Genomic DNA, 22,816 nt, shown 5'->3' on the forward strand with positions numbered 1-22,816 from the left:
CACAGACAGTGGGTTCACACGAACAGTGTGTTCACACAGACAGTGGGTTCACACAAACAGCAGGTTCACACAGAGAGCAGGTTCACACAGACAGTGGGTTCACACAAACAGCAATTTCACACAGACAGTGGGTTCACACAGACAGTGGGTTCACACAGACAGTGGGTTCACACAAACAGCAGGTTCACACAGACAGTGGGTTCACACAAACAGCAGGTTCACACAGACAGTGGGTTCACACAAACAGCAGGTTCACACAGACAGTGGGTTCACACAGACAGTGGGTTCACACAGACAGTGGGTTCACACAAACAGCAGGTTCACACAGACAGTTGGTTCACACAGACAGCAGGTTCACACAGACAGTGGGTTCACACAGACAGCAGGTTCACACAGACAGCAGGTTCACACAGACAGTGGGTTCACACAGACAGTGGGTTCACACGAACAGTGTGTTCACACAGACAGTGGGTTCACACAAACAGCAGGTTCACACAGAGAGCAGGTTCACACAGACAGTGGGTTCACACAAACAGCAATTTCACACAGACAGTGGGTTCACACAGACAGTGGGTTCACACAGACAGTGGGTTCACACAGACGGCAGGTTCACACAGACAGCGGGTTCACACGGACAGAAGGTTCACAGAAATAGCTGGTTCACACAGACAGTGGGTTCACACAGACAGTGGGTTCACACAGACAGCAGGTTAACACAGACAGCAGGTTCACACAGACAGCAGGTTCACACACACAGCCGGTTCACACAAACAGCAGGTTCACACAGACAGCGGGTTCACACGGACAGAAGGTTCACAGAAATAGCAGGTTCACACAGACAGTGGGTTTACACAGACAGTGGGTTCACACAGACAGCAGGTTAACACAGACAGCAGGTTCACACAGACAGCAGGTTCACACAGACAGTGGGTTCACACAGACAGTGGGTTCACACAAACAGCAGGTTCACACAGACTGTGGGTTCACACAGACAGTGGGTTCACACAGACAGCGGGTTCACATAGACAGTGGGTTGACACAGACAGTGGGTTCACACAGACAGTGGGTTCACACAAACAGCAGGTTCACACAGACAGTGGGTTCACACAAACAGCAGGTTCACACAGACAGTGGGTTCACACAAACAGCAGGTTCACACAGACAGTGGGTTCACACAGACAGTGGGTTCACACAGACAGTGGGTTCACACAAACAGCAGGTTCACACAGACAGTTGGTTCACACAGACAGCAGGTTCACACAGACATTGGTTCACACAGACAGCAGGTTCACACAGACAGCAGGTTCACACAGACAGTGGGTTCACACAGACAGTGTGTTCACACGAACAGTGTGTTCACACAGACAGTGGGTTCACACAAACAGCAGGTTCACACAGAGAGCAGGTTCACACAGACAGTGAGTTCACACAAACAGCAATTTCACACAGACAGTGGGTTCACACAGACAGTGGGTTCACACAGACAGTGGGTTCACACAAACAGCAGGTTCACACAGACAGTGGGTTCACACAAACAGCAGGTTCACACAGACAGTGGGTTCACACAAACAGCAGGTTCACACAGACAGTGGGTTCACACAGACAGTGGGTTCACACAGACAGTGGGTTCACACAAACAGCAGGTTCACACAGACAGTTGGTTCACACAGACAGCAGGTTCACACAGACAGTGGGTTCACACAGACAGTGGGTTCACACGAACAGTGTGTTCACACAGACAGTGGGTTCACACAAACAGCAGGTTCACACAGAGAGCAGGTTCACACAGACAGTGGGTTCACACAAACAGCAATTTCGCACAGACAGTGGGTTCACACAGACAGTGGGTTCACACAGACAGCAGGTTCACACAGACAGCGGGTTCACACGGACAGAGGGTTCACAGAAATAGCAGGTTCACACAGACAGTGGGTTCACACAGACAGTGGGTTCACACAGACAGCAGGTTAACACAGACAGCAGGTTCACACAGACAGCAGGTTCACACAAACAGCCGGTTCACACAAACAGCAGGTTCACACAGACAGTGGGTTCACACAGACAGTGGGTTCACACAGACAGCAGGTTAACACAGACAGCAGGTTCACACAGACAGCAGGTTCACACAAACAGCAGGTTCACACAAACAGCCGGTTCACACAGACAGTGGGTTCACACAGACAGCGGGTTCACACAGACAGTGGGTTCACACAGACAGTGGGTTCACACAGACAGTGGGTTCACACAGACAGTGGGTTCACACAGACTGCGGGTTCACACACACAGTGGGTTCACACAGACAGCAGGTTCACACAGACAGCAGGTTCACACAGACAGTGGGTTCACACAAACAGCAGGTTCACACAGACAGTGGGTTCACACAGACAGTGGGTTCACACAGACAGTGGGTTCACACTGACAGCAGGTTCACACAGACAGTGGGTTCACACAGACAGCAGGTTCATACAGACAGTGGGTTCACACAGACAGTGGGTTCACACTAACAGCAGGTTCACACAGAGAGCAGGTTCACACAGACAGTGGGTTTACAAAGACAGTGGGTTCACACAGACAGTGGGTTCACACAAACAGCAGGTTCACACAGACTGTGGGTTCACACAGACAGTGGGTTCACACAGACAGCGGGTTCACATAGACAGTGGGTTGACACAGACAGTGGGTTCACACAGACAGTGGGTTCACACAAACAGCAGGTTCACACAGATAGTGGGTTCACACAGACAGCAGGTTCACACAGACAGTGGGTTCACACAAACAGCAGGTTCACACAGACAGTGGGTTCACACAGACAGTGGGTTCACACAAAGAGTGGGTTCACACAGACAGTGGTTTCACACAGACAGTGGGTTCACACAGACAGCAGGTTCACACAGACAGCGGGTTCACACGGACAGAAGGTTCACAGAAACAGCAGGTTCACACAGACAGTGGGTTCACACAGACAGTGGGTTCACACTAAAAGCAGGTTCACACAGAGAGCAGGTTCACACAGACAGTGGGTTTACACAGACAGTGGGTTCACACAGACAGTGGGTTCACACAAACAGCAGGTTCACACAGACTGTGGGTTCACACAGACAGTGGGTTCACACAGACAGCGGGTTCACATAGACAGTGGGTTGACACAGAAGTGGGTTCACACAGACAGTGGGTTCACACAAACAGCAGGTTCACACAGACAGTGGGTTCACACAAACAGCAGGTTCACACAGACAGTGGGTTCACACAAACAGCAGGTTCACACAGACAGTGGGTTCACACAGACAGTGGGTTCACACAAACAGCAGGTTCACACAGACAGTGGGTTCACACAAACAGCAGGTTCACACAGACAGTGGGTTCACACAAACAGCAGGTTCACACAGACAGTGGGTTCACACAGACAGTGGGTTCACACAAACAGCAGGTTCACACAGACAGTTGGTTCACACAGACAGCAGGTTCACACAGACAGTGGGTTCACACAGACAGCAGGTTCACACAGACAGCAGGTTCACACAGACAGTGGGTTCACACAAACAGCAGGTTCACACAGACAGTGGGTTCACACAGACAGTGGGTTCACACGAACAGTGTGTTCACACAGACAGTGGGTTCACACAAACAGCAGGTTCACACAGAGAGCAGGTTCACACAGACAGTGGGTTCACACAAACAGCAATTTCACACAGACAGTGGGTTCACACAGACAGTGGGTTCACACAGACAGTGGGTTCACACAAACAGCAGGTTCACACAGACAGTGGGTTCACACAAACAGCAGGTTCACACAGACAGTGGGTTCACACAAACAGCAGGTTCACACAGACAGTGGGTTCACACAGACAGTGGGTTCACACAGACAGTGGGTTCACACAAACAGCAGGTTCACACAGACAGTTGGTTCACACAGACAGCAGGTTCACACAGACAGTGGGTTCACACAGACAGCAGGTTCACACAGACAGCAGGTTCACACAGACAGTGGGTTCACACAAACAGCAGGTTCACACAGACAGTGGGTTCACACAGACAGTGGGTTCACACGAACAGTGTGTTCACACAGACAGTGGGTTCACACAAACAGCAGGTTCACACAGAGAGCAGGTTCACACAGACAGTGGGTTCACACAAACAGCAATTTCACACAGACAGTGGGTTCACACAGACAGTGGGTTCACACAGACAGTGGGTTCACACAGACGGCAGGTTCACACAGACAGCGGGTTCACACGGACAGAAGGTTCACAGAAATAGCTGGTTCACACAGACAGTGGGTTCACACAGACAGTGGGTTCACACAGACAGCAGGTTAACACAGACAGCAGGTTCACACAGACAGCAGGTTCACAAAAACAGCCGGTTCACACAAACAGCAGGTTCACACAGACAGCGGGTTCACACGGACAGAAGGTTCACAGAAATAGCAGGTTCACACAGACAGTGGGTTTACACAGACAGTGGGTTCACACAGACAGCAGGTTAACACAGACAGCAGGTTCACACAGACAGCAGGTTCACACAGACAGTGGGTTCACACAGACAGTGGGTTCACACAAACAGCAGGTTCACACAGACTGTGGGTTCACACAGACAGTGGGTTCACACAGACAGCGGGTTCACATAGACAGTGGGTTGACACAGACAGTGGGTTCACACAGACAGTGGGTTCACACAAACAGCAGGTTCACACAGACAGTGGGTTCACACAAACAGCAGGTTCACACAGACAGTGGGTTCACACAAACAGCAGGTTCACACAGACAGTGGGTTCACACAGACAGCAGGTTCACACAGACAGTGGGTTCACACAAACAGCAGGTTCACACAGACAGTGGGTTCACACAAACAGCAGGTTCACACAGACAGTGGGTTCACACAAACAGCAGGTTCACACAGACAGTGGGTTCACACAAACAGCAGGTTCACACAGACAGTGGGTTCACACAGACAGTGGGTTCACACAGACAGTGGGTTCACACAGACAGCGGGTTCACACAGACAGTGGGTTCACACAAACAGCAGGTTCACACAGACAGTTGGTTCACACAGACAGCAGGTTCACACAGACAGTGGGTTCACACAGACAGCAGGTTCACACAGACAGCAGGTTCACACAGACAGTGGGTTCACACAAACAGCAGGTTCACACAGACAGTGGGTTCACACAGACAGTGTGTTCACACGAACAGTGTGTTCACACAGACAGTGGGTTCACACAAACAGCAGGTTCACACAGAGAGCAGGTTCACACAGACAGTGAGTTCACACAAACAGCAATTTCACACAGACAGTGGGTTCACACAGACAGTGGGTTCACACAGACAGTGGGTTCACACAAACAGCAGGTTCACACAGACAGTGGGTTCACACAAACAGCAGGTTCACACAGACAGTGGGTTCACACAAACAGCAGGTTCACACAGACAGTGGGTTCACACAGACAGTGGGTTCACACAGACAGTGGGTTCACACAAACAGCAGGTTCACACAGACAGTTGGTTCACACAGACAGCAGGTTCACACAGACAGTGGGTTCACACAGACAGCAGGTTCACACAGACAGCAGGTTCACACAGACAGTGGGTTCACACAAACAGCAGGTTCACACAGACAGTGGGTTCACACAGACAGTGGGTTCACACGAACAGTGTGTTCACACAGACAGTGGGTTCACACAAACAGCAGGTTCACACAGAGAGCAGGTTCACACAGACAGTGGGTTCACACAAACAGAAATTTCACACAGACAGTGGGTTCACACAGACAGTGGGTTCACACAGACAGTGGGTTCACACAGACAGCAGGTTCACACAGACAGCGGGTTCACACGGACAGAAGGTTCACAGAAATAGCTGGTTCACACAGACAGTGGGTTCACACAGACAGTGGGTTCACACAGACAGCAGGTTAACACAGACAGCAGGTTCATACAGACAGCAGGTTCACACAAACAGCCGGTTCACACAAACAGCAGGTTCACAGAGACAGCGGGTTCACACGGACAGAAGGTTCACAGAAATAGCAGGTTCACACAGACAGTGGGTTCACACAGACAGTGGGTTCACACAGACAGCAGGTTAACACAGACAGCAGGTTCACACAGACAGCAGGTTCACACAAACAGCCGGTTCACACAGACAGTGGGTTCACACAGACAGCAGGTTCACACAGACAGTGGGTTCACACAGACAGTGGGTTCACACAGACAGTGGGTTCACACAGACAGCGGGTTCGCACAGACAGTGGGTTCAAACAAACAGCAGGTTCACACAGACAGGGGGTTCACACACACAGCAGGTTCACACAGACAGTGGGTTCACACAAACAGCAGGTTCACACAGACAGTGGGTTCACACAAACAGCAGGTTCACACAGACTGTGGGTTCACACAGACAGTGGGTTCACACAGACAGCGGGTTCACATAGACAGTGGGTTGACACAGACAGTGGGTTCACACAGACAGTGGGTTCACACAAACAGCAGGTTCACACAGATAGTGGGTTCACACAGACAGCAGGTTCACACAGACAGTGGGTTCACACAAACAGCAGGTTCACACAGACAGTGGGTTCACACAGACAGTGGGTTCACACAAAGAGTGGGTTCACACAGACAGTGGTTTCACACAGACAGTGGGTTCACACAGACAGCAGGTTCACACAGACAGCGGGTTCACACGGACAGAAGGTTCACAGAAACAGCAGGTTCACACAGACAGTGGGTTCACACAGACAGTGGGTTCACACAGACAGTGGGTTCACACTAACAGCAGGTTCACACAGAGAGCAGGTTCACACAGACAGTGGGTTTACACGGACAGTGGGTTCACACAGACAGTGGGTTCACACAAACAGCAGGTTCACACAGACTGTGGGTTCACACAGACAGTGGGTTCACACAGACAGCGGGTTCACACAGACAGTGGGTTCACACAAACAGCAATTTCACACAGACAGTGGGTTCACACAGACAGTGGGTTCACACAGACAGCAGGTTCACACAGACAGCGGGTTCACACGGACAGAGGGTTCACAGAAATAGCAGGTTCACACAGACAGTGGGTTCACACAGACAGTGGGTTCACACAGACAGCGGGTTCACACGGACAGAGGGTTCACAGAAATAGCAGGTTCACACAGACAGTGGGTTCACACAGACAGCGGGTTCACACAGACAGTGGGTTCACACAAACAGCAATTTCACACAGACAGTGGGTTCACACAGACAGTGGGTTCACACAGACAGCAGGTTCACACAGACAGCGGGTTCACACGGACAGAGGGTTCACAGAAATAGCAGGTTAACACAGACAGCAGGTTCACACAGACAGCAGGTCCACACAAACAGCTGGTTCACACAAACAGCAGGTTCACACAGACAGCGGGTTCACACGGACAGAAGGTTCACAGAAATAGCAGGTTCACACAGACAGTGGGTTCACACAGACAGTGGGTTCACACAGACAGCAGGTTAACACAGACAGCAGGTTCACACAGACAGCAGGTTCACACAAACAGCCGGTTCACACAGACAGTGGGTTCACACAGACAGCAGGTTCACACAGACAGTGGGTTCACACAGACAGTGGGTTCACACAGACAGCGGGTTCACACAGACAGTGGGTTCACACAGACAGCAGGTTCACACAGACAGCAGGTTCACACAGACAGTGGGTTCACACAAACAGCAGGTTCACACAGACAGTGGGTTCACACAGACAGTGGGTTCACACAAACAGCAGGTTCACACAGACAGCAGGTTCACACAGACAGTGGGTTCACACAGACAGTGGGATCACACTGACAGCAGGTTCACACAGACAGTGGGTTCACACAGACAGCAGGTTCATACAGACAGTGGGTTCACACAGACAGTGGGTTCACACAGACAGTGGGTTCACACAAACAGCAGGTTCACACAGACAGCAGGTTCACACAGACAGCAGGTTCACACAAACAGCAGGTTCACACGGACAGTGGGTTCACACAGACAGCAGGCTCACACAGACAGTGGGTTCACACAGACAGTGGGTTCAAACAGACAGCGGGTTCACACAGACAGTGGGTTCACACAGACAGCAGGTTCACACAGACAGCAGGTTCACACAGATAGTGGGTTCACACAAACAGCAGGTTCACACAGACAGTGGGTTCACACAGACAGTGGGTTCACACAGACAGTGCGTTCACACTGACAGCAGGTTCACACAGATAGTGGGTTCACACAGACAGCAGGTTCATACAGACAGTGGGTTCACACAGACAGTGGGTTCACACAGACAGTGGGTTCACACAAACAGCAGGTTCACACAGACAGCAGGTTCACACAGACAGCAGGTTCACACAAACAGCAGGTTCACACGGACAGTGGGTTCACACAGACAGCAGGGTCACACAGACAGTGGGTTCACACAGACAGTGGGTTCAAACAGACAGTGGGTTCACAGAGACAGTGGGTTCACACAGACAGCGGGTTCACTCAGACAGTGGGTTTACACAGACAGTGGGTTCACACAGACAGCAGGTTCACACAGACAGTGGGTTCACACAATCAGCAGGTTCACACAAACAGCCGGTTCACACGGACAGTGGGTTCACACAGACAGCAGGGTCACACAGACAGTGGGTTCACACAGACAGTGGGTTCAAACAGACAGTGGGTTCACAGAGACAGTGGGTTCACACAGACAGTGGGTTCAAACAGACAGTGGGTTCACAGAGACAGTGGGTTCACACAGACAGTGGGTTCACACAGACATCAGGTTCACACAGACATTGGGTTCACACAGACAGTGGGTTCACACAGATGGCAGGTTCACACAGACAGTGGGTTCACACAAACAGCAGGTTCACACAGACAGTGGGTTCACACAGACAGCAGTTTCACACAGACAGCAGGTTCACACAGACAGCAGGGTCACACAGACAGTGGGTTCACACAGACAGTGGGTTCACACAGACAGTGGGTTCACACAGACAGTGGGTTCACACAAACAGCAGGTTCACACAGACAGTGGGTTCAAACAAACAGCAGGTTCACACAGACAGTGGGTTCACACACACAGCAGGTTCACACAGACAGTGGGTTCACACAAACAGCAGGTTCACACAGACAGTGGGTTCACACAGACAGCAGGTTCACATAACAGCAGGTTCACTCAAACAGCAGGTTCACACAGACAGTGGTTTCACACAGACAGTGGGTTCACACAAACAGTGGGTTCACACAGACAGTGGGTTCACACGGACAGTGTGTTCACACACACAGTGGGTTCACACAAACAGCAGGTTCACACAGACAGTGGGTTCACACAGACAGCAGGTTCACACAGACAGTGGGTTCACACAAACAGTGGGTTCACACAAACAGCAGGTTCACACAGACAGTGGGTTCACACAATCAGCAGGTTCACACAGAGAGCAGGTTCACACAGACAGTGGGTTCACACAGACAGCGGGTTCACACAGACAGTGGGTTCATACAAACAGCAGGTTCACACAGACAGTGGGTTCACACAGACAGCAGGTTCACACAGACAGCGGGTTCACACAGACAGTGGGTTCACACAGACAGCAGGTTCACACAGACAGCGGTTTCACACAGACAGTGGGTTCACACAGACAGCAGGTTCACACAGACAGTGGGTTCACACAGACAGCAGGTTCACACAAACAGCGGATTCACACAGACAGGTGGTTCACACAGACAGCTGGTTCACACAGACAGCAGGTTCACACAGACAGCAGGTTCACACAGACAGTGGGTTCACACAAACAGCAGGTTCACACAGACAGCAGGTTCACACAGACAGTGGGTTCACACAAACAGCAGGTTCACACAGACAGTGGGTTCACACAAACAGGAGGTTCACACAGACAGCAGGTTCACACAGACAGTGGGTTCACACAGACAGTGGGTTCACACAAATAGCAGGTTCACACAGACAGTGGGTTTACACAGACAGCAGGTTCACACAGACAGTGGGTTCACACAGACAGTGGGTTCACACAGACAGCAGGTTCACACAGACAATGGGTTCACACAGACAGCAGGTTCACACAAACAGCGGATTCACACAGACAGGTGGTTCACACAGACAGCAGGTTCACACAGACAGTGGGTTCACACAAACAGCAGGTTCACACAGACAGCAGGTTCACACAGACAGTGGGTTCACACAAACAGCAGGTTCACACAGACAGTGGGTTCACACAAACAGGAGGTTCACACAGACAGCAGGTTCACACAGACAGTGGGTTCACACAGACAGTGGGTTCACACAAACAGCAGGTTCACACAGACAGTGGGTTTACACAGACAGCAGGTTCACACAGACAGTGGGTTCACACAGACAGCAGGTTCACACAAACATCAGGTTGACACAAACAGTGGGTTCACGCAGACAGCAGGTTCACACAGACAGTGGGTTCACACACACAGCAGGTTCACACAGACAGTGGGTTCACACATACAGCAGGTTCACACAGACAGCGGGTTCACACAGACAGCAGGTTCACACAGACAGTGGGTTCACACACACAGCAGGTTCACACAGACAGTGGGTTCACACAGACAGTGGATATTTCTCTGTTCACCTGCTTCACAGTATGCACACAACATGGTCACTGGAACCAAACTAAATGATCACTTAGAATAATGGAGTCACACAGCAGGGGAACAGATGCTTTAGTCCAACTCATTCATGCCAATCATATATTCTCAGGTAATCCAGTTGTATTTGCCAGCACGCAGCCCATATCCCTCCAAACCCTTCCTCTTCATATCCCCATTCTTTTAAATGCTGTAATTGTACCAGCCTCCACCACTTCCTCTGGCAGCTCATTCCAGACTCACACCATCCTCTGCGTGAAAAGGTCTCTTTTATATCTTTCCCCTCTCACCCTAAACCTCTGCCCTCTAGTTCTGGACTCCCCCACCCTAGGTAAAAAACCTTGTCTATTTATCGTATCCATGCCACTCATGATTTTATAAACCTCTATAAGGTCACCTCTCAGCCTCTGAGACTCCAGTGAAAACAGCCCCATCCTGTTCAGCCTCTCCCTATAGCTCAAATCCTCCAACCCTGGCAACATCCTCATAAATCTTTTCTTACAAGTAGATGGACTGTTAAACGTTGGTTATGTTTCAGATTTCATCAAAATAGACAGGGAGCACAAGAGATTGATTTGTACAACAACTCACATTTATACAGTAACTTTATTACTGTAAATTATCTGAAGGCACTTCACAGCAGCATTCTATCACTTGAGAACATGATCGTGCAGGTGAACTAAAGCCTGCTCAGGGAGATTGTTTTAAAACTGCATTGTAAAAGAGGAAATCAAGTCGAGAATTGGGAACATTTTGGGAGAGAATTCCATAGTTTAGGACCCATGGAAGTAAAGTACATCACTGGTGGTAGAATAAAAATTTGGCTTCGAAAAGAATTGGAGGGATGCAAAGACCTCAAAGGGTTTCAGGCTGGAGGTTACTTGATTAGGGAGGAGCGAGGACCTGGAGGAATTTGGAAGCAAGATTGAGATTTTTAAAACTGAGGTGTTGCTAGACCAGAAACCAATATAGATTAAAGACCATGAGCAGTGATTGGTCAACAGCGATGGCATTAAACATTAAAGACCAGACTAAAGACAAGAAATGTCAAAAGTTAATGCACAAATGGAAGGAGAAAATTGAATCGAGAATGGGATTTTAAAAGGAAAGTGAATAAATACAATGAATTAATATTTATAACAGGATCGAATAAAGGACTGACAATGGGGTGAATGGTGTCCTGTGCTGTGCTCAAGGTGAGATGTAATTAAACTCCTTCGATCTGCTCCCCAGGTAACTATGAATGCATGACCCTGGCCCTGAAGAGCCGCTGTGAGAACCTGCTGAAGAGAAGGACCAGTCGTAATGAGCAACAGAACAATAACGATCGAGCAAGGAAGCGGCTAAAAGCCCAGGCGACCAGGGGCAGTCTGACAAGGGAAGTGCGCAACACCAGCAGTCGCTCCCGGAGAGAGGAACGGCTTGTGGGACTGTGTGAGATACACTTTATTCCTCTGGTGGTGGGACAGAGGGATGTGCACAAAGAACAAAGACTCCGCTGTGTAGGTTGGTGTCTTCCTTAACTTCTACCTCCATCATTTACAGCGCACAATATCAAGGGTAGCATTGGCTTAGACACAGAGCAAAACTCCCTCTATCATAGTCTCATCTAACACTCCCAGGACAGGGACAGCACGGGGTTGGATACAGAGTAAAGCTCCCTCTACACTGTCCCCCCATCAAACACTCCCAGGACAGGGACAGCACGAGGTTAGATACAGAGTAAAGCACCCTCTACACTGTCCCCCATCAAACACTCCCAGGACAGGGACAGCACGGGGTTAGATACAGAGTAAAGCTCCCTCTACATTGTCCCCCATCACACACTCCCAGGACAGGGACAGCACGGGGTTAGTTACATATTCCTTCAGCGTTGCTGGGTGAAAATCCCGAATTCTCTCCCTCACAGACCGTACACTCCAAGGACTGCATTGGTTCAAGAAGGCAGCTCAGCACCCCCTTCGAAAAGGGCTGGGCAATGAATGCTGGTCCGACCAGTGAAACCCACACCTCCTGAATAAATTAAAATAAACTGTTAGAGGGTTTGTCTAGTGCTGAATAGTGCTATGTCTCCTTAGAATGAGAATTTAGAATTATACAGAATACAAATGTAAGTTGATGGGCACGGAAGCGAAAGGTAACATGAGAAAAACTGTTTACAGAGAATGGTAAGCCCATAAGATAGACGAGCAGAATTAGGCCATTCGGCCCAATCGTTTGCTCTACCATTGATCATAGCTGATGGATTTTTCCCTGTAACGTTTGAAGCCCTTACCAGTCAAGACCCTATCTATCTCTGTCTTAAATATACTCAGTGACTTGGCCTCCACAGCCCCCTGCAGCAATCAGTTCCACAGATTCCCCATCCCTAGCTGAAGAAATTCCTTCACATCTCAGTTTTAGAGGGTCGTTTCTTCACTCTGAGGCTGTGTCCTTCTAGTGGAAACATCTTCTCCATGTGCACTTTATCCAGGACTCTCAGTATTTTTGGAGGAAGGTTTGGGGGAGATGTCAGAGGGAGATTCTTTCCGCAGAGAGTGGTGGGTGTGTGGAATGCACTGCCAGCAGTGGGAGTACAGTCAGATACATTAGGGACATTTAAGCAACTCTTGGTTAGGCACATAAATTATAGTAAAATGAAGGATATGTAGGTCAATCTGATCTTAAAGTAGGATAAAAGGTTGGCACAACATCGAGGGCTGAAGAGTCTGTACTATGCAGTTCTATGTTCTATTCTATAAGTTTCAATCAGATCCCCCTCATCCTTCTAAAATTCACTGAGTATAGACCCAGAGTCATCACCACTCTTCATGTGAAAAAACCCTTCACCACGATGATCATTCTTGTAAACCTCCTCTGGACCCCCTCTAATGCCAAATGCTGTCTGACCAGAGCCTTCTACAACCTCAGCAGTATAACTCTGTATTCTAGCCCTCTTGAAATGAATGGTAACATTACATTTGCCCATGTAACAGCCAAGTGAACCTGCATATTAACCTTAAGAGAATCGTGAACTAGGACTCCCAAGTTCCTTTGTGCTTCAGATTTCCAAAGCCTTTCCCCATTTAGAAAATAGTCTAAGCCTCTATTCCTCCTGCCACAGTGCATAAACTCACACTTTTCTACATTGTATTCCATCTGCCACTTCTGTGCCCACTCTCCCAGCCTGTCCAAGTCCTTCTGTAGCCTCCGCACATCCTCAACACTCTCTGTCCCTCCACCTGTCTTTGTGTCATCTGCAAACTTAGCAACAATGCCCTCAGTTCCTTCATCCAGATCGTTAATGTGTAACATGAATAGTTGTTGTCCCAACACTTACCCCTAAGAACTCCACTAGTTAGTGGCTGCCATCCTGAAAAAGACCCCTATATCCCCACTCTCTGCCTTCTGCCAGTCAGCCAATCTTCTATCCATGCCAGTATCTTGTCCCTAACACCATGGGCTCTTATCTTATTCAGCAGCCTCCTGTGTAGCACCCTGTCAAACAGATCACGTCCAATGGCTCTCCTTTGTCTAGCTTGCTCATTACCTCCTCAAAGCGTTCTAACAGATTTGTCAGGCATGGCCACCCCTTGATGAAGCCGTGCTGACTCTGCCCTATTTTACTGTGATCTGGAATGAACTGCCTGAGAAAATGAGGAAGCTGATTCCATGGAAGCTTTAAAAAAGGAATTGGATAAGCTCCCGAAGGAAATAGAGCAACAGAGGAAGGTGGAAAAATGAGCTAAACATCTTTTACAAAAATCTGGTGTAAACCCGATGGGCCAATTGGTTGTAATCATTCTATGATGCTTTTCTGTTCCACCCAGGGGTTGTGGTTTCGGGGAAAAGGGTTAGTCATTTAAGGCTGTGCTGAGGAGACCTATCTTCACTCAGATAGTTGTGAATATTTGGGATTTGCTATTCCCAGGGAACTGAAGCTGTTCAGCAATTTGAGACAGACTGACAGACATTATGGGGTGATGGTGATGTTGAGGGGTTGTACAAGTCATTCCTATCGTAGAGGAATCGGATGTGTGTACACAGCACGATATCCAATCCCAACAGTTTCCCAATGGGTGCGTTCAGGTAAAATTGCCGCAGAATATTTGGTGTGTGTGTGTGTAGAAATCAGAATTTGATTCTAGAGTTCCGGATTTCATTCTGGGATTAGGTATCAGGCCCAACTCTGACATCTGATCAAACAATTTATTTTGAGGAACCTTTGCACACTCTCCCTCAGTCAGCCTTGAGCTTGGTTTGCAGGAATTGTTGCAAAATAACACTGCCCTGTCTTCTTCCAGAACAGAAGGGTTTTGCTGCCTGCCCTCAGCCTCTCAGCATCAGCAGCCCCAACCCTGCCGTCGCCAACTGTGAGTTAAATAAAAACACACGCCGCTGTCATCGACAACAACTCTCTTCACAGAAATCCTGCCGAATGTACCAGACCTGTGACCATGGGGTGCTGCTCTCTGGTGAGATTTTCACAGTGTGTGTGTATATGTGTGTGTGCGCGTGGGAGCATGTGTGTGTGTGTGTGTGTGTGTCTGTGTGTGTGTCTGTGTCTGTGTCTGTGTGTGTGTGTGAGAGGAAATAGTATGAAGGAAGAGAAAGGAGAGAGGAGTGGGGAGAAAGAGAGTGAGAAAAAAAGAGGAGACAAGAGTGAAGGAGGGGCTCAGAAATGGGACAGGGTGTAGTAGCGACAGAGAAAGAGATGTAGGAGGATAAAGGAATGGTCAAAGAAGAAGTGAAATTTGATAGAGAGGTAGGATAGAGAGGGCAAGGGAGTGATAAGGAGGGGAATACCGAGGGAGGACAAGGGAGGGAGGATAAAGACAGACAAGGGAGAGGGAAGGCAAAGGGCAAATATGAATGGGAAAGAAGAACAGGGATGAAGCAATGTGATAACAGCCAGAACACTTTATCGGTGAAAAGGGCTAAAGGAAGGATGTTGTGAAACTTGAAAGGGTTCAGAAAAGATTTACAAGGATGGGAATGGGAACCCAGACTGTAGCTTTAGGGTGCAGGACCTGGAATGTAGGGAGGTTAGGAACATGGCATCAATTTCAAAGGAGGGTGCCTGTAAACAGGAAAGTGGTTTGAAGTGTGTATACTTCAATGCAAGAAGTATACGAAATAAGGTAGGTGAACTTGCAGCGTGGGTTGGTACCTGGGACTTCGATGTTGTGGCTATTACGGAGACATGGGTAGAACAGGGACAGGATTGGCTGTTGCAGGTTCCAGGGTTTAAATGTTTTAGTAGGGTCAGAGGTGGGGGTAAAAGAGGGGGAGGTGTGGCATTGCTTGTCAAAGATAGTATTACAGCTGTGGAAAGGACGATGGATGAAGACTCGCCATCTGAGGTAGTTTGGGCTGAGGTTAGGAATAGGAAAGGTGAGCTCACCCTGTTAGGAGTTTTTTACAGGCCTCCTAATAGTCCTAGAAACGTAGAAGAAAGGATTGCGAGGATTATTCAAGAGAAGAGTGAAAGTAATAGGGTGGTTGTTATGGGGGACTTTAACTTTCCTGATATTAATTGGGAAAGCTATAGCTCAAGTTCGTTAGATGGGTCAGTGTTTGTCCAATGTGTGCAGGAGGGTTTCCTGACACAATATGTAGATAGGCCAACAAGAGGTGAGGCCATACTGGATTTGGTTCTGGGTAATGAACCAGGCCAGGTGTTAGAATTAGAGGTAGGTGAGCACTTTGGGGACAGTGACCACAATTCGGTGACCTTTACTCTAGTAATGGAGAGGGATAAGTGTGCACTGCAGGGCAAGAGTTATAGATGGGGGCAGGGAAATTATGATGCTGTGAGGCATGACTTAGGATGTGTGGCCTGGAAAAGTAAGCTTCAAGGCAAGGGTGTAATTGATATGTGGAGCTTGTTCAAAGAGCAACTATTGAGTGTCCTTGATAAGTATGTGCCCGTCAGGCAGGGAAGAAAGGGTCGTGTGAGGGAGCCGTGGTTTAATAAGGAATTGGAATCCCTTGTTAAATGAAAGAGGGCGGCCTATGTAAAGATGAGGCGTGAAGGTTCAATTGGGGCGATTGAGAGTTATAAGGTAGCCAGGAAGGACCTGAAGAGAGAGCTAAGAGCAGCAAGGAGGGGACATGAAAGGTCCTTAGTTGGTAGGATTAGGGAAAACCCTAAGGCTTTCTATAGGTATGTCAGGAATAAAAGAATGACTAGGGTAGGAATAGGTCCAGTCAAGGATAGTAGTGGGAAGTTGCGTGTGGAGGCTGAAGAGATTGGGGAGACACTGAATGAATACTTTTCGTCAGTATTCAATCAGGAACAGGACATTGTTGTCAATGTGAGTACTGAGTCACAAATAAGTAGAATGGATGGCTTTGAGGTATGTAGAGAAGAGGTGTTGGAAATTCTGGAAAGGGTGAAAATAGATACGTCCCCTGGGCCTGATGGCATTTATCCTAGGATTCTCTGGGAAGCAAGGGAAGAGATTGCAGAGCCATTGGTCTTGATTTTTATGTCCTCGTTGTCTACAGGAGTAGTGCCAGAAGATTGGAGGCTAGCAAATGTGGTTCCCTTGTTCAAGAAGGGGAGTAGGGATAACCCTAGTAACTATAGGCCGGTGAGTCTCACTTCTGTTGTGGGCAAAATCTTAGAGAGGATTGTAAGGGATAGGATTTATGAACATCTGGATAGGAATAATGTGATCAAGGATAGTCAGCATGGTTTTGTGAAGGGCAGGTCGTGCCTCACAAACCTTGTTGAATTCTTTGAGAAGGTGACTAAGGAGGTGGACGAGGGGAAAGCAGTGGATGTGGTGTATATGGATTTTAGTAAGGCGTTTGATAAGGTTCCCCATGGTAGACTACTTCAAAAAATACGGAGGTATGGCATTGAGGGTGAGTTGGAGGTTTGGATTAGGAGTTGGCTGGCTGGAAGAAGACAGAGGGTAGTAGTTGATGGTAAAGGTTCATCTTGGAGTGCCGTCACTAGCGGTGTTCCGCAAGGATCTGTTTTGGGACCATTGCTGTTTGTCATTTTTATAAATGACCTGGAAGAGGGGTTAGAAGGTTGGGTGAGTAAGTTTGCGGATGATACGAAAGTCGGAGGAGTTGTAGACAGTGAGGAAGGATGTGGCAGGTTACAGCGTGATATAGATAAGCTGCAGAACTGGGCAGAAAGGTGGCAAATGGAGTTCAATGTAGCTAAGTGTGAGGTGATTCACTTTGGTAAGTGTAATAAAAAGATGGGGTACTGGGCTAACGGTCGGATACTTGGTAGTGTGGATGAGCAGAGGGATCTTGGTGTCCATGTACACAAATCTTTGAAAGTTGCCACCCAGGTAAATAGTGCGGTGAAGAAGGCATATGGCGTACTGGCTTTTATTGGTAGGGGAATTGAGTTCCGGAGTACTGAGGTCATGTTGCAGTTGTATAAGACTCTGGTGCGGCCACATCTGGAGTATTGTGTGCAGTTTTGGTCGCCATACTATAGGAAGGATGTGGAGGCACTGGAACGGGTGCAGAGGAGGTTTACCAGGATGTTGCCTGGTATGGTAGAAAGATCGTATGAGGAAAGGCTGAGGCACTTGGGGTTGTTTTCATTGGAGAAAAGAAGGTTTAGGGGTGACTTGATAGAGGTGTATAAGATGATTAGGGGTTTAGATAGGGTCGACAGTGAGAATCTTTTTCCACGTATGGAGTCAGCTATTACAAGGGGGCATAGCTTTAAATTAAGGGGGGTTAGGTACAGGACAGATGTTAGGGGTAGGTTCTTTACTCAGCGAGTCGTGAGTTCATGGAATGCCCTGCCAGTAGCAGTGGTGGACTCTCCCTCATTATGGGCATTTAAGCGGGCATTGGATAGGCATATGGAGGATAGTGGGCTAGTGTAGGTTAGGTGGGCTTGGATCGGCGCAACTTCGAGGGCCGAAGGGCCTGTACTGCGCTGTATTCTTCTATGTTCTATGTTCTATGATGTTGCCAGGGTTGGAGAGACTGAGCTACAGGGAGAGGCTGAACAGGCTGGGGCTATTTTCCCTGGGGCATCGGAAGCTGAGGGATGACTTTATAGAGATTTATAAAATCATGAGGGGCATGAATAGGACAAGGTCTTTTCCCCAGGGTAGGGGAATCCAGAACTAGAAGGCATAGGTTTAAGGCGTGAGGGAAAAGATTTAAAAGTGTCCTAAGGGGCAACTATTTCATGCAGACAGTGGTGCGTGTACGGAATGAGCTGCCAGAAGAAATGGTGGAGGCTGGTACAATTACAACATTTAACAGGCATCTGGATGGGAATATGAATAGGAAGCGTTCAGAGGGATATGGGCCGGGTGCTGGAACATGGGACTAGATTAATTTAGGATATCTGGTTGGCATGGATTGGTTGGACCGAAGAGTTTGTTCCTGTGCTGTACATCTGTACATTAGCTTATCCGTGTGGGATGAGTTTAAGGAGTACATTTCGCAGTTGCCAACAGATTTCTCTCCTTAATCCTGTGGTTGCATTAATTTTCAGGAGGCTGGAAGGAGCAGCTTACATATCAGAGACACGTCCACAATGTGTTACACTTCTATCGAATGTTGAGGAGGAATGGCTTCCGGGTGGAGAACATCAAAACCTTCTTCGCAGGAGATGGGCAGATCCCGGGTAAGTTCAAGCAGTACTCCCTAAAATAACTACATACCTTGTAAACAGAATGACACCACTGTAATGTCTCGAAGCACATTGGAAATCAAGCCCTACTATTCCTGGAATTGTTACAAATATAAACATAGAACTTAGATTTAATGAAAATCCCAATTTGACTCTGGGAACTGCAACCCAGGGTTAAGGTAAACCTCAGCGGATTCCATCAGTAATAATAAACAATGAAACAAAGAGTTGCTGAACCTGGAGTTCTGAAACAAACAAAAACAAAGTGCTGCAGGAACTCAGCTAGATCTGCAGCATTGAGAGTGTGTTGCTGGAAAAGCACAGCAGGTCAGGCAGCATCCGAGGAGCAGGAAAATCGACGTTTCAGGAATCACCCTGGTGAAGGTCCTGATGAAGCGTTGATTTTCCTGCTCCCTCGGATGCTGCCTGACCGGCTGTGCTTTTCCAGCACCACACTCTTGACTCTGATCTCCAGCATCTGCAGACCTGACTGTCTCCGAGCTGTGCAGCATCCCTGGTCTCAAAACAGTAACCTCCGTTTCTCTCTCCACCAACACTGCCGGACCTGCTGAGTTTCTCCAGCACTCCGTTTTTGGTTGTTTTTGATTAAAATAATATTGTAACACTTTTAACTTGAACAAGAACAGTAATTGTGTTAACTATTGTAACTTAAACTTTACCCCTTTAAAATTCCCACACTCAAACACAAAGGGAAAAAACAGACAAAACACTAATATTATGAATGGAGAGGAAAGATATAGTCGGGACAACACAGTTCTGTATCATCAGTCCAAAACACAAAACTTGTGATTGGTCTTACAAACCTTTCAATTCATCAATGATATCCGAATATTGCCAATGGGGCGGCACGGTGGCTCAGTGGTTAGCACTGCTGCCTCACAGCGTCAGGTACCAGGGTTTGATTTCACCCTCGGGCTGACTGTCTGTGTAGAGATTGCACATTCGTCCCATGTCTGCATGGGTTTCCTCCAGGTGCTCCGGTTTCCTCTCGCAATCCAAAGATGTGCAGGTTAGGTGACTTGGCCATGGAAAATTGCCTGTAGTGTTCAGGGATGTGCAGGCTATGTTGATTAACCTTGGAAAATGCAGGGTTATTGGGAAGGGGTGGGTCTGGTTGGGATGCTCTTTCGAGGGTCAATGTGGACTCAATGGGCCGAATGGCCTGCTTCTACACTGTATGGACTCTATGATACCCACACATAATGATCAGTCTTTAGTTCACTAGCTACTTAGTTGGACCCAGGGTTATTTCTAGTGGAACTGAAGGTACAATATCTCATCTTTAGACTGGGAACTTTACAGCCTTCTAGACTTAATATTGAGTTCAACATCTTTAAATTGGCAACCATTTCTTCCCTTTGTTTTAGCTTGTTATCATGTCCTCCCTTCCTCCCATTCCAGTTACTGTCCTTCCAAGTCTGTGAGGCGGCACACCATTCTCACATTCTGATCACTTAATCTGAACTATAAACTCGTGTTCTCCAGCAGCACTCTATACCGACTAACCAATACTCCCCCACTAAACTATAGCATTACTACTGCCCCCTCCACATTTCACTTCAGCTCTGATGAAAACTCATCTAGACTGAAAACGTTAGCTGTCTGACCCACTGTGATCTCCAGCATTTGTTGTTTTCAGTACAGATACCAGCATCTGGAGTAACTTTCTAGCAGTCATTATGTTTTAAAATAATTTATTCAGTTTTTCAGAATGTAAGTTTTCTGCTGATTTGACAGAAAATTGCAGAGAGCACTTTACAGAGAAAGGGGAGAGGGTGAGATTGTTTTGGATAATGTCTGGATGTTTCTTGTTTCACTGTGCTCACCCAGTCTGTGTAAAACAGCAAACTGAAAGATCAGAGGAGTTACTGTGCTGATTTCTCCTAATCCCACAACAAATCATAGCAGTGAGCCTAGACTCAATGTCTACAAAAAATAATATTGCTTCATATTCCTCATAGGGGAGGTAGTGATAATGTCACAGATTCACAGAGTCCTACAGCACAGTGAGAGGCACTTTGGCCCAAACTGGTCCATGCCGACCAAAATGTCCATCATCACTAACCCCATTTCCCAGCACTTGGCCCCATATCTTTCTAAACCTTTCCTGACTATATACTTGTCCAAATGCCTTTTAAATGTTGTTAATGTACCTGCCTCAACCACTTCCGCTGGCAGCTCATTCCATATGCGAACCACTCTCTGTGTAAAACAGTTGCCCCTCAGGTTCCCTTTTATTCTTTACCCTCTAACCTTAAACTGATGCCCTCTAGTCCTCGATTCCCCAACCCTGGGAAAAGGACTGAGTGCATTCACCCTATCCTTCCCTCTCATGATCTTATACACTTCTGTAAAATTCCCCCCTCATTCTCCTACGCTCTAAAGAAAAAAGTCCTAGTTTGTCCAACCTCTCCATATAACTCAGACCATTGAGTCTTGGCAACATCTTTGTAAATTTCTTCTACACTCTTTCCAGTTTAATAACATCCTTCCTGTAGCAAGGTGACCAAAACTGAACACAATACTCCAAGTGCGGCCTCACCAATGTCCTGTACAACTGCAACATAACTTCCCAACTTCTATACTCACTGAAGTAGCAATCCAGAGTTCTGAAGACAAGAAGTCATGCCATGGCAGATGGTGAAATTTAAATTTCATAAGATTTGGAATGAAGAGCAGGCTTTATGGTAATCATGTAAACTCTTTTCGATTGTCATAAAAGCCCATCCGGTTCAATAATGCCCTCCAGGGAAGGAAATCTGCCATCCTTACCTGGTCTGGTCTACATGTGTCTCCGGACCCACAGCAATGTGAGCCAACCATTTCCCATGACGATAAAGCAGTAAGTGCATCCAATACCAATAATGTAACCAGATTCCCAGTAAATACAGATGGCTTTGGTTCTGTACTGATTAAATATAAATCATTGGGTGGATTAACTCAGCAGTGGAAACAGATTCAATAATAACTTGTCAAAGGCAATCAGATAAACACTTGAACGAGTGCGAGGATGAGAAATCCAAGAAGATAAATCAGAAGAAAAGATTTTAATTTTTATCATACCTTTCATGACCTCAAGATGTGTTAAATACTTTCTAGCCAATGAGGTCATTCTTACATGTAGTCACTGTTGTAATAGAGGAAGCGCACTGGTCGGTTTGTGCAGAGGATTCCACAAACTGCGATGTGATATGATCTGATTTGTTGTTGTAGTGATGTTGGTCGAAAGAGAAATGTTGTTTACTTTCATTGTTTAATGTAGACTGACCGGAGACTCTTGGTAATTTCATTGTTTTCATTCTGCGTAGTGGACGAGGAGACTGAGGACATCTATCCAGCCACAGAGAAGGTGATGATCCGTAGCCACATCTCCTATATTTGCCGTGCTGTCAACTGTGCTGATTCTCTGGTCCTGTATCTCAACAGCCCCACACGGAATGATGGGACTATGTTACTCTGGGACGTCAATAAGAATGGCATTGTAGGTATTTAATCAAACTTCCAGCTTCTAGTTACCTGCAACATCATTCCATATTCAAGTCCCAAACAAGGGACTGAATTACTGAAACAAA

The 22,816-nt window shown here is 47.7% G+C and overlaps 1 protein-coding gene across 2 annotated transcripts in view; it reads left to right on the forward strand.

Moving 5' to 3' along the window:
- LOC122551957 (uncharacterized) overlaps positions 1-22,816 on the forward strand; it is a 270,883-nt gene that overhangs the window by 238,048 nt on the left and 10,019 nt on the right. For both annotated transcript variants that reach the window (XR_015757561.1, XM_087988630.1), the window contains exons 2-5: positions 11,849-12,121; positions 14,899-15,069; positions 19,086-19,217; positions 22,553-22,725. Coding sequence is in view for 1 of the 2 variants with exons in the window: in XM_087988630.1 (XP_087844756.1) it covers positions 11,849-12,121; positions 14,899-15,069; positions 19,086-19,217; positions 22,553-22,725 (749 nt within the window). In the remaining variant the exon portion in view is untranslated. The remainder of the gene's footprint in view (positions 1-11,848; positions 12,122-14,898; positions 15,070-19,085; positions 19,218-22,552; positions 22,726-22,816) is intronic.

The sequence above is a fragment of the Chiloscyllium plagiosum genome, unplaced genomic scaffold (assembly GCF_037043375.1).
Source record: "Chiloscyllium plagiosum isolate Xiang-an unplaced genomic scaffold, Cpla_swu_hap1 HiC_scaffold_7, whole genome shotgun sequence".
NCBI classification, from domain to species: Eukaryota; Metazoa; Chordata; class Chondrichthyes; order Orectolobiformes; family Hemiscylliidae; genus Chiloscyllium; species Chiloscyllium plagiosum.